Here is a 12860-nt window from a genome sequence, read left to right as displayed (position 1 = left end):
GGCACATCTGCTACCATGCTGCTTATGTTGTATGTGCAGTGGCGGATCCAGAGGGGTATAATGCACCAGGCGTGCATCCCCTCTTTGTTTTTAAAGAAATAAAAAGGAAAAAATGGGGGGTGCGTGCGCCCCTTTAATTTTGCATACACGTAGGCGTCTCCCCTTTACGGAATTCCTGGATCCACCCCTGTACGTGTGTATACAGGGCTCAACACAATTTGGTGGTTTTTTTTTCTCTGGTGGTGTGTTTGTGCCACTAGAATCATTAAATCTGAAATTTTGGTGGCTAGAAAAGGAAATGCAGTGCCCAAACATCTTTATAACAGAAACATAGCAGTCCATCTTGAATACATTGGGCCACTGCTAATGTTGAGACCTAGTATATATATTTTATGTAGGCCACTTCCATATCTTTTTAGAATACACTGTTGCTTTTCTTCCACTATTACTACTGCTACTACTACTATACTACTACTACTGCTACTGTAAATACTGTAGCTGCTCTTTTTAAATACTCTTACTTCATCTATACATTAAAGGGTGTGTACAGTTCTGGTCGAGGCGATGATTTAGCTTTTAACGTTTTGCGAGATATTCAGAAACCACTCTTTGAGATGTCAAAGAACATGTAATCAAAAGTTTATTTGATGAAAATTGGTTTTGAAATGGCTGAGATATCCAAAAACAAGGAGAAATAAAGAGATCCTAATAAAAGGCGTGGCCTGTCGCCTTTTGTTATTATCACTTTTTTTTGGATATCTCAGCCATTTGAAAACCAATTTTCATCAAATAAATGTTGAATCCTTCTTAAAATTACGTGCTATTTCATATTTCATAAGAGGTTTCTCATCTCACCTAGGAATGTTCAAAACATGAATCCCCACCTCAACCAGTACTGTACAGTCCATTAACTCCCACGCCTGTGATTTCAAGTAGAAATTATTTTAGACTGTATAGGAAAATTTGACAAATATGCTGTTATTCTGTCCATGCATGGATGAGACTTGCTCTAAATCATGATGCAATCTCTGCCTAGCTGACAGCACAGTGTGAATGAAATTAGGATGACAAAGGAGAATCAAGACAGGGTTTATCACATCAAGACTGCTTTAAAACAGCCATCATCTCCTTTCACAATCACTGTGTGTTAACCTAAAGATAAAATCCATGCAGGCACTAAAATGCTACATGATCAACATGCAGATTACAGTTTCATAAGGTTGTTTTTTTCTTGAATGCTGCATGGTCAACATGTAATTAAGCAGTCAAAAGGACTTTTTCACCGTTGAATATGTGCCTGTCCTTCTTGCGTATTGTAGTAGGGTGGAGACCATTCATTGAAACATGCAGACTTAGAATGATACTGTTATGAGGATTGCTCGCCGTGTGGGTTTGAATGTCTATGCTATGACAAAAGCATGAGTGCATATGGGTGCCAGGTGACCCTGGAACAGTAGGAAATTTCTATGGCCAAACAGAGCGACACATATCCTCCAGCAATCCCTTTTCTCCACTGAGGCATACATCCTTAGCAGACACAATTCAAGGAAATCATTCCCTTAAAAGCTGTGGAAGATTGTAGCCTGTCTTCCAGCCTGTCAAATGTTTTCTCTCCCCATGCTCCAATGGAGTGCATTCTTTATGATCAGCTGTAAAATATCACCAGAAGGAGAGAATAAATGTCTGAGGAACCATTGCTGTGTGTTCTCAGAACCAAAAAGGGAAAAAAGTTATAAAAGTCTAAAATGAGGAGCAAATTATCTGTAGAAAAGAAAATTACTTTTTTGACCTATATTTTGATTAGTTTTCAAGTTTATTAATTCATGTCCCTTAAAAAAAGACAACTGTCATGCTTTTCAAGCCAGTTTATAATTTCTATGATAGCTTGATGGTGTGCTGTTTAAATTATATGCATCTGAAAACAAGGGTTACTCTTCTCTTCTTTGATTCATAACATTTGTTATATGAATAGTGTTTCCTTTCAGGTTTAAGAAATTGACAAGACTTTTGTGGGCAGGGGGGAGGGGTCCACAAATTGTGGAGATTTTCATAGGATTTTCATGCAGTGGAGTATGATTTTTTCACGGAATGGAATAATTTTATGGGAAAAGATTGTAGAATCAGTCATGTTGTTAAATTGAAATGGAAGACCATTCCAAACATTGACATTGAAGTATTGTTTCTAATTAGTTTAGTAAGGATCTAAGAATTTAAATCTTGTCTTTGTTTTTCAGTTGATTTATAGTCAACATTAAGTAAACTGCAAATGAGCAAAATATGTTGATGATTTCAAATGCACATTTATTCAAACAATGTATACTAAAAAGAATATGAATAGGCAGAGACAGAGCATGGGGGCGCTGTGGCATAGTGGATAAGACTCCAGACTCCCGCTCGGAGGACCCGAGTTCAAACCCCGCCCAGCGCTTACGTCCTTGGACAAGATGTTTTACCCACCATGTCCCTCTCGACCCAGGTGTATAAATGAGTACCTGGCAACGCTGGGGTAATAATAATGGCAGGGCCCTCTGGTAGAGCAGTGGCAACACTGAAGAGGCTACCCTGGGTAAATAAGACCTTATTATTATTATTATTATTATTCAAAACAGGGCAAGTTTATTGGTGTATAAGTGGATACAGTATTTCACACAGAGTTTGAAAGCAGTACTGTAAAACATGATATATTCGCGGCATGAAAATTTCACGAATTGGAGCCGACGGCCTCTCTCGCGGCATGAAATTTTCGCGACTTGCCTCTGGCATCCAATGCATATTGTGTAGGCAAGAACTTTGCGTGCATTTTAATTTCGCGCATGTTGCTGCTAGCGAAATTCGCAAAATCAAAATGCATGTGAACATTCCTCGTATTACAGTATGCAGACACTTGTATCTCTCCTGTACTTAATCCAACCCTTGAAAACATGATGTCGTAAAAAGCACTTATTGGAGGGGGGTTAGAGATTAACTCAGCTGACCTTAGACGACATTAACCGATTATGCTCTCAGTGGTGAAGAAAGTAAATCATGTGCCATCTATTTCAGTCCTCTCACTCACTTCACTGTCAAATCATTGCAGGAAATTGTTCAGATTTATGAATACATCATCTTCACTGATATTTGCATGACGACCACATTGGAAAGGTGCAGAAGTTGTCCAACTGAGAACTGATTTGTCTCTCTCTTGACCAGTTCTAAGAACACAAAGAATACATGTTTATGACAGTCAACAGTCCAGAACACATCCTCACTGCCAGCCACGCCCTCTTTCCTTCTGACGAGGCTCATACCCCTCCCCATGTCTCCATGGCAACCATTATCAATGCATGACTGGTAGTGCATTGCAGACGGCTCAATATGCTCGTCATCATATTAGGCTAATTACCAGTACTGTCTAGTCTTGAGTAGTTCCCTGAGAATTATACCTCCATTGTTCTTTACGAGAGATGTGGCAACAAAATGTTATTTTAAGTGTTATGAATGATATGTACCTCCAAAGAAAGATGAGGAATGATGAGGAATCTGATTGTGAATAAGAATTCATGACTGAATTAAATTTGAGCAACATTGTACATTGGGCGCACCCTGCAATGTACTCATGCCATGAAGCAGGAATCTGGAGAATCAATCAATCACATGAGTTAATATCAATTCCTGCACACTTCAATAAGTCAAAGTAATTACACACGTAGCCCTGACATAAAGGGTTCAATGCTTTGATATTACCTCTATATTAGAATTGTGATAAAATAGATGGGGTGATTTGGAGAAGGCTAATCAAAAAAGTTGATAGTGATAATAGATTGTGGTATTATAATGTATTTCTCAGTCCTTATCACAATAATCATTAATAAAAATATGTTAAATGAAAGTCATGTACTATTATTGTAGATGACTTTTATTTAACATTTTTCAGATACTAATGCCAGAGTTGGTCCATTTAACACATCACTTGCATATACATGTGTGTATCCCAAAAACGTGCAAAAAAGAGTGATTACATACTTCAGTGGCTGGCCCTGTGTAAGTGAAGGTATAGCTGTAAAACCAGAAAATATTCATGTGCCTTTCTCAAAAACCAAGATTCACAAAATTAAATGCATGCGAAAGTTCTTGTCTGCACTGTATGACTGATCGAATGCCAGTAGCAATTTGCAAGAGTGTCATGTCGCAAAAATGGCTGTTGGCTCCAATTCGTGAAAATATCATGCCACGTAAGTATCTTACTTTACAGTACAGTACACTAGCAGGCCTGGAGAGGGCACAGGTGCAATGAAATGGGACAGTGAGTGTGAACATGATTGGATCTGTCTCCCTGCTATACCAGAGGAGCCTCTTACAGTGTTATCACACTCAAGCCCTTCTTACACTTGTGTTTCTTAACCCCGGACTTTCTCTGACCCAGGACTATCGTTAGTCCCGTACCAATTTTTTCAGCTTTTTACACTGGCCAATTAGTCCCGTACTATCTCTTGTCCGGGGCTAAGGAGAAAACTGACCTTTTTACACTCATATTTCTTAGCCCCGGACTTTCCAAGCCACATGAATATTCACTGTACACGTACACGCACGCACCGGCAGCACTTGATTACCTCGTTTCTGATTGGTCAGTGGGGGTCGGACTTCGTCTCCGTCGCTTAGCCCCGGATTATTTTTTCGTTCTGTTTACACTCACTTGCTTGGCACCGCAATTGCGGTGCTAGCACCGCAATTGCGGTGCTAACCCTGCTATTTTGCAGGGCCAGATAGTACGGGATTATCGGTGGGGCTAGCCCACTTTGGCAAAAACGAGTGTAAACAGAAAGTGGGCTAAGGATAGTCCCGTACCAACGGTGGGGCTAAGGCCCCCCCTTAGCCCCACCGTTGGTACGGGACTAAGCAAAAATTTACAAGTGTAAAAAGCCCTTCAGAGTCACCTCTGTGCTGCACCTTGTGTGACTGTAGCATAAAATTTGGTACATCCCTGATGCCTGATTCTGCACTTTTTCTTGCACAATACAGGATAGACTTGTATGCCAAAGCAACTGTATCTATAGGGTTCAAAAATTGCATGGCACATGTGATAGTAAAAAAAAAAAAATAAATTAAAAAAAATATATATATATGTGATAAAAACCTAAAATGGCATTAGACTGAATGGAGGAAAGGGTGTGATATATATATATATATATATATATATATATATATATATACTGTACGAGCTGAAATTTTCGCGGTGGTTTTATTTTCGCGAATTTCGCGAATCGCCTTTGAACCGCGAAAATAACAACACGCGAAAATAACAACGTGCGAACAGATAACCACAGTTAGACCTTGCAACCGCGAAATTAACAACACGTGAAAATGTTTTCCTTGTAGCAATTCGCGAAAATATCTGTATGCGAAAATTTCAGCTCGTACAGTATTATTGCTTGAATATTGTATAGTTTGTTATTATTGCATGAAGTTGTTGCAATGCAAGTTCCATTAGCTGATTGCGTGGATGACACTTCATTTATGTGTCATTATTGTCTACCATGCCTAGAGTGGAACCTATTGCTTACGGGATGGGGTATGCTATAAGTATTTGAATATGTAGGGAGAATTGCCATGTCTCAACAGTCCAGTTGACATCTTACTGCCTCATGTTCCACACAATATTCCACTTGAAACTACAACGTACACTGTATGCAAACATGCCTGTTGTCCCAAGTTCCCGATTATCCCAAGGAAAAGTGCATTTGATTTGAGTTGATGATGATGTCCTTATATTGTCATTCTTCCTGTGCATAACCAGGAAACAGAAAGTATGCAGAACCATTTACTCCTTTAGATTATCTTTTGATGATGAAAGGATAATCTTGCGCCTTGTGGAGTGATATCCAGGCTAATTGTATGGGTCACTTGGGGCTGTATGTTATGGGACATTAGTGACAAGATGTAGTTTCGATTTGTCCGTATGAGAATTTCTCAGTTTTGTTCCTTGTAATTTTGAAATTACCAAGTGTATTTAGGGTCATTTTGTTGTGGGGTAAGTACATTAAATCAATAAAAACTTATCTAATTGGATGAATATGGCCTCTAATTGCTCTAAATCAGCTATCATCATCTCCATTTCTTTATGTGAATGAAAGAATAAAGAAAGAAAGAGAAAACCTTGTAACAGCAGAATAGTTTGCTCATCATATGCATCATGGACATCAATTGATTGTGGTCGCTCCTTTTGGCGTAGTTGGATTCATGTTTCAATCAAATAATAAATGAGAAAATAATGACATCTGGCGTCATTAGGACAACCATCCATAACCTTGTCATAGCCATGCTCTTAAATATACAGACATACCATGCTTGGGTGTGGTATGTCTAGTATTGTTTTTTGAGAAAATATGATTCTACTGAGCTCTGATTGTGTGGGAGTTGGTTGTAACTGTTGCCTTGGAGTCAGTTCAGATCTGTAAATTGTTTTTGTTTTTGTTTTGGTCTGCTTAGCAACTGTTGCTATGTATAATTTGAATTTGAAGGTTGGTCATTCTATAGTGTTACATTTAAACGTTCCTTGTCATGTTGTAGGTTTATGATATTAGACAAAAGAATGTTACGGTATTTGTAGGCATTTGTGGGCATTCTTTCTGCACAGTGTATGCAGTGGTGATAGTGCTGGTTTTTCTTTAGTAACTGAAGGAAAGTATGATGCTGACTGAAATGCATGCTGATTAACGGCAATGTTTCTGCCATGTTTGATTCTTGCAGTGGAACAGGCCCTTGCCCTGGGCAAGACCTGGCACAAGACTTGCCTGAAATGCTCTACATGCAACAAGACCCTCACCATTGGCAGTTTTTCTGATGTAAGTATCATTCACCTATCTACATTATTTGTTTCTTTGTGACCTTCTTTCTTTCTTTCTTTCTTTCTTTCTTGATTAGATATCTTGATTAGATTTCCTTTCTTGAAATATATATATAGATTTTTTTTTATTGCACCTCTTTACTCACCAATCAATCAATGTGGAAGGCACAAACCAACATGGTCCTTGACAGCTTATTAACTTTCCATTATTCTGTGCACATAATCTGTTGTGTAAACCATCAGGCTATAGCTTTCAATTTGAAATACATATTGTAATGAAGCATCATGAGAATCTTGATTCAAACTTGCATACATTCTTGCCGTGTGAATGCAAACTGGAGTCGCGGAGGGTGATTTGAAACGTAATTCTAATCGTGTCCCAAATGATGGTCCGGAGGTGTTTTCCAATCACATTATGTCAGAATTAAGTGATGAAATGACCGTGTGACCATAACTGAACTCTAATCGTGCTTTGGGGGCGGAGATTATGGTGTCCTTCCAACCATTCTTGCAAAAAGATGGCTCAAGAGTGATTACTGATGAGAACTTGGAAAGAAGCCAAATCTCCCTCCTTGCTCTGAAAATCAAAACCACAGAATCCGTGATGCCGTCCTTGGTTGTGTGAATGAATGATAATTTGAATCATAATTGCAATTTGTTTGTAATTCATCATTCAAATTAAACACTTTCAGGATGTGTGAAAGCACAGATAATCTTTCTCAGATTACCCAATTCATATAAGACAACCCTTTCCTTCACACGCACTTAGTTCAGCCAATTTGACTACTTTTGGTGCAAGAACTGCAGTTTGAGCTAATTTTATTATGTATAAAATGACAAGCCTTAATCATTAAAAGGGGAGGACTGCTACTGAAAAAAAAGCCAATGACATTTTAAATTTTGTACTTCTACTGTACTTGTGTGAAAGGCAATCTCTTCTTTTTCAACAAAAATGTAATGATTACCAGTAATCATTAAAGGGATAGTACAGTATTGGTGGAGATGAGAATTGAGCTTTTACGTTTTTGCAAGATACCAAGAAAACACTTATGAAATAGTACAGAGCATACCATTTTAAGAGGAATTCAAAGTTTATTTGATGAAAATGGGGTTTGGAATGACTGTAACATCCAAAAACAAAGTAAAACAAAGCGATCGTATTAAAGTGTGGGTCCCACACTTTATTTGAATCACTCTTGTTTTGGATATCTCAGCCATTTCAAAACCAATATTCATCAAATAAACGTTGAATTCCTCATGGAATCAGCTTTATTCCGCACATTTCCTAGGCATACGTTCACATTTGGGAGTGAACTTTTACAACTTTTGCAGGCGTACCAGAACTTTGTTTGGGCTTTAAAAGAGATGTTGCAACTTATTATAAGTGGTATGAATGATATGTACCTCTAAACAAAGAAAGATGATGAGGAATCTGATTGTGAATATGAATTAATGGTTGAATTAAATTTGAGCAACATTGCATCCTTAAGCAAAGGGGCGCACCCTGCAACGTACCCATGCCATGAAGCAGGAACCTGGAGAATCAATCACATGAGTGAATATATTAATTCCTGCACACTACTGTAAGTCAAAGTAATTACACACGTAGCCCTGACATAAAGGGGTTAATGCAGAGACTCCAACCCCAAGCACCTTCTGATCTGGAGATTCTCCCGCCCGAAACCCCTAGCAAACGGGAGACTCCAAGTTCATGTGTGCGAAGCGCGAAGTTCCTAGGGTTCTAGATGCTCTCTGGTGCTATCTAAGGCTTATTTTTTCAACATACGGTAGCAATAAGTAAGAAATCATTTCCAACGGGAGACACAGAGCCAGGGCGGGAAGAATTAGATCTCAAGCGGCAGAACGGGAGATTTTGCAAAAGTGGGTTTTCGGCGGGAGATCTCCCGTCGAAAACGGGAGAGTTGGAGTCTCTGTTAATGCCTTTGATATTACCCCTAGATATTAAAAATTATGATAAAATAGATGGGGTGATTTGGAGAAGTCTAATAAAAAAAAAAGTTGATAGTGATAATAGATTGTGGTATTATAATGTATTTCTCAGTTCTTATCACAATAATTGTTAATAAAAATATGTTAAATTAAAGTCATCTACCATTATTGTAGATAACTTTTATTTAACATTTTTCAGATACTACTGCCAGAGTTGGTCCATTTAACACATCACTTGCACATACATGTGTGTATCCCAAAAAAAGGGCAAAAAAGAGTGATTACATACTTCAGTGGCTGGCACTGAGGTTTCTCATTATCTCACCCAAAAATGTTAGACACCTGAAATTAGGTCTCAACCAAAACTATACGATCCCTTTAACTCCAAATATGGGTCATATTAGACAATTTTACTAAGATATTCAGTCTTTGTATTCATTAAGAAACTGATAGATATACACAAACAATTTTCTGCAAAACCACTTTGGTAATATCCTTGTTTTCTTCTCTATTTTTGCATCAAAATCTTTAATGATCATATTTCTTGCTCAGTTGCTGGTGTTTTTTGTATTTTGGTATTTTTGGTCTTTTGGTTCATTGTAAGAGAAATGGCGTTGTCATGCTGGTGATTTCCCCCTTAATTTTGAGCATCCTTCATTGGATGTTGTGATAATGACCACTTCAGACAAGGGGGAGACTCTTTATGATCCCTCAATGATGATAGTGTTTCCTGTCAGATGGTGACATGCATTTGATATCCCTTCCCCCAAACTACAAGGCACGCAGGCAATAAAGGAGAATCAACCTCATCAAAAACAACAGTAAACAGTTAAAAACAAGGGCAGTTGAACAGTTGTCAAAATGGGAGCGGGGGGGGGGGGGGGGGTTGTAGGACCGGGGGTCTGCATACTCCCCCCATTTCTCTTTGGAAAATATGAATCTTGATTTTTTTTTTTATCTGTTGTTCTTCGTTACAATTTTTTCTGACCCCCCCCCCCCCTCCCCCATTCCACAGCCCCTGGTAGTGGTGAATGCAAAAGCTCTGTGAAAATTTGAGCAATATACAGTTAGAACAGTATGTAGAGAAGGGGGGGGGGGGTACAACTACCCCTGGTGCCCCAGGTTTTGCAGGTTTGATCCTACTGGAATCAAACAGTCTCCTGATTTTAGTAATAATTGTCTCTTTTTTTCAGGTGTTCACAAATTTATGTCTTGTAGTTTAATGTATGGAATTACTCCATTAACATGCATCCTCTCACTTCAGGGGGCTGAGTACTGTAGAAGTGGAATTTTTTTAATGATATTAATGCCCATATGCTGGTTTCATGAATTATTAATTCTATAGTGATAGTCTCATTGGTCAATCATCCACTGAATGTTTCCCTACTTTGTGAATGAGGCCGTTGCCCTGTGTGTTGTATTTCATTTTTTTTTTCACTGTTGACGTTTTTGTGCACCACAGCTGTGTGCACTTGAACTGTTGAAGTTAACTACTCGGTAGCAGCACAGCAGCAGTAATGAAAAGAAAAAGACAGAAAAACACAAGTGATGAGTAGACCAAAGTTTCTGAAATATGAATAATGTTTTAAAATTCAAAATTTACCAATGAGATTGCACTTCAAAATTCATCTAGACCTAGTTCATCTACACACTAAAAAGATAAAATCATTACCCCCTACAAAATACAGAAAATATCTGCAGTCTTATATTTCATTTCCCTCTGGCCTCATGGAGATATATGGCACCAGACAGTAGATATTGGCCGGTATTTTATGAGCAAGCAGGGGACAACCAATAATATTCTCAGCAGAATTCTCAGATATGTGCTGCCTTCATGATATGTCATTTGTTAGATCACCACTGGTAGCAATCTGAAGTGAGATATCCAGGGTACATTCCACTGATGACCGTTAGAGGGTCAATATGTAGTCGTGATTGCAAATGTGAATATTGGCTGAGAGAGTATATCCATTTCCTAAAGACTCTCCCAATAACAATTCATGCTTCCTTTTTCTTTGTGCAGAAAGATGGCCAGCCATACTGTAACCCATGCTACCAAAAGAATTTTGGTCCTGCCGGTGAGTGACTGGATGAGGCTTTTTAGATCTGTCGTGGGTTGTTGCATGTGTATGTGATTACGGTATACATACCTGCATGTTTTCAAATATAGGTTTCTGCATTATGTTTACTAATTCTTCATTCAGGATGTGTATTCATGCAGCTACATGTATGTGTGTATACCGGTAGATTGGTAACTCTTATAAATGACAGTACATTGTACTTATGGATGAGTTGAGTGTCTGGTATTGGTATGCACATGGGTATCGATCAATAAATCTGCCCCTCAAAATTATCTCTGCTTTCATGAGCTGTGTGTAAAAAAAAAAAAAAAAAAAAAAAAAAAAATTATATATATATATATATATATATATATATATATATATATATATATATTGTACATGGCAACATAAAGAGCGGGAACATGCAGTATCATTTTATTTGCATTCAAGTTTAATTCACTCTTACATTTGATGATATATCATATATCAGATCAATATATAGATATAGATCAATAAATCTGCCCCTCAAAATTATCTCTGCTTTCATGAGCTGTGTGTAAAAAAAAAAAAAAAAAAAAAAAAAAAAATAAATTATATATATATATATATATATATATATATATATATATATATATATATTGTACATGGCAACATAAAGAGCGGGAACATGCAGTATCATTTTATTTGCATTCAAGTTTAATTCACTCTTACATTTGATGATATATCATGCAAGGTAGGCAACAATAGTCGAGGCCTAACAATCCTACAGATAGAAGATACAATAGTGATTAGAAAAAATTTTTGTGATCACATTGAAATTTATTGAAAATTATATTCATTACATCTTTGCCGACTGTCAGTTGAACTGATGTCTTCATCAAGAAACGCATTAAGGATTGATAGAGTGAAATGCAATCTGCTCGTGACTTGTGAATGTTGCCTCATAACCACAAAAAACCTATTTTGTAAGATGAGTTCTTAAATCTTGACCTCTCCATTCTTGTTAAGTCATAATTGATGATGTAAAAAAAAAAAAAGCATTTCCTTGTAATAATTTTGTCATGGCACAATGCACAAGACCAGTGACTTCATAATAATGTATTCTAAATCAGTCTCTCCCTCTCCACGACATTGATATATCTCGTGATGTATGTATTTTTGTCCAGGTGTGCGTGCTGGTTCCGGAGCAGGGACGGCAAACTCATACCAGTGGAAGAAGAAGTAGCTATTCCACAATGAAAACATCAGCATAGCAGCAGGCAACATGTGAATCTACCAACAGAGTTACACCTGTTTGGAGGCCACTGCCAGCTCAAACCAAGTTTTCGACATCATCAATATTAGCTCCACTCACTCATCTGCAGCAAATTGTGTTGCTAGACAAAATAGCATACAGTACATATACATTGTATATTCAAGGCTGTTGTTGGAATAGGTACCATATTTGCAAGTTTCTGCAACTAGTAAAATTACCCCCCCCCCACCCAAATAATGACACACAAAAAAAAATCATTTACAAAGACAAACGAGACATGAAAACTCGTCACATTGAGGACGAGTTAGGTGATACGCTTGTGGTCATCAGATGACAGTCATCTGTGATCGACAAAGAAAAGAATGTGATATAGGCACCTTGAAGTTATATTGAGCGTGCATGCGAAACCATTTCTGTAACCACTCGGCCACGGGTCATCCACGGAAATGGTAAGACAAAAAAAAAAAAACAATGTATAGATATAACAGGGGGAAAGTCAATGCCCACTCAACTAACGTGGCCGTGTGAACATCTATTGCATTGCTAGACGGAAAAGCGGCCTTGTAACGACTGAGGTCGCTATGCCATTTCTGGCAACTTGGGAAAAATACGTCCCGCAGACATAAAACTTATAATCGGCTGGTTTTGATACCTTGCCTTTAATCACAATTTTCAGTGTAATGACGTCATCAAATTACAAAACAATGACATGGTCTTGAAAGACAATTGTTCAAAGTACAACACCTCAGTCGTCGTCATTACATACTATGAT

At 37.9% G+C, this 12860-nt stretch overlaps 1 protein-coding gene across 1 annotated transcript in view; it reads left to right on the top strand.

Annotated features, from left to right (window-relative positions):
- LOC140228273 (cysteine-rich protein 1-like) overlaps positions 1 to 12323 on the top strand; it is a 34350-nt gene extending 22027 nt beyond the window's left edge. The window contains exons 2-4 of the mRNA XM_072308499.1: positions 6727 to 6821; positions 10797 to 10851; positions 12000 to 12323. Of these exons, the coding sequence (XP_072164600.1) occupies positions 6727 to 6821; positions 10797 to 10851; positions 12000 to 12058 (209 nt within the window). The 3' untranslated portion in view covers positions 12059 to 12323. The remainder of the gene's footprint in view (positions 1 to 6726; positions 6822 to 10796; positions 10852 to 11999) is intronic.
- Positions 12324 to 12860: the final 537 nt, after the last annotated feature.

The sequence above is a fragment of the Diadema setosum genome, chromosome 5 (genome assembly GCF_964275005.1).
Source record: "Diadema setosum chromosome 5, eeDiaSeto1, whole genome shotgun sequence".
Classification (NCBI taxonomy): Eukaryota; Metazoa; Echinodermata; class Echinoidea; order Diadematoida; family Diadematidae; genus Diadema; species Diadema setosum.
This window is presented reverse-complemented; position numbering and strand designations above follow the sequence as displayed.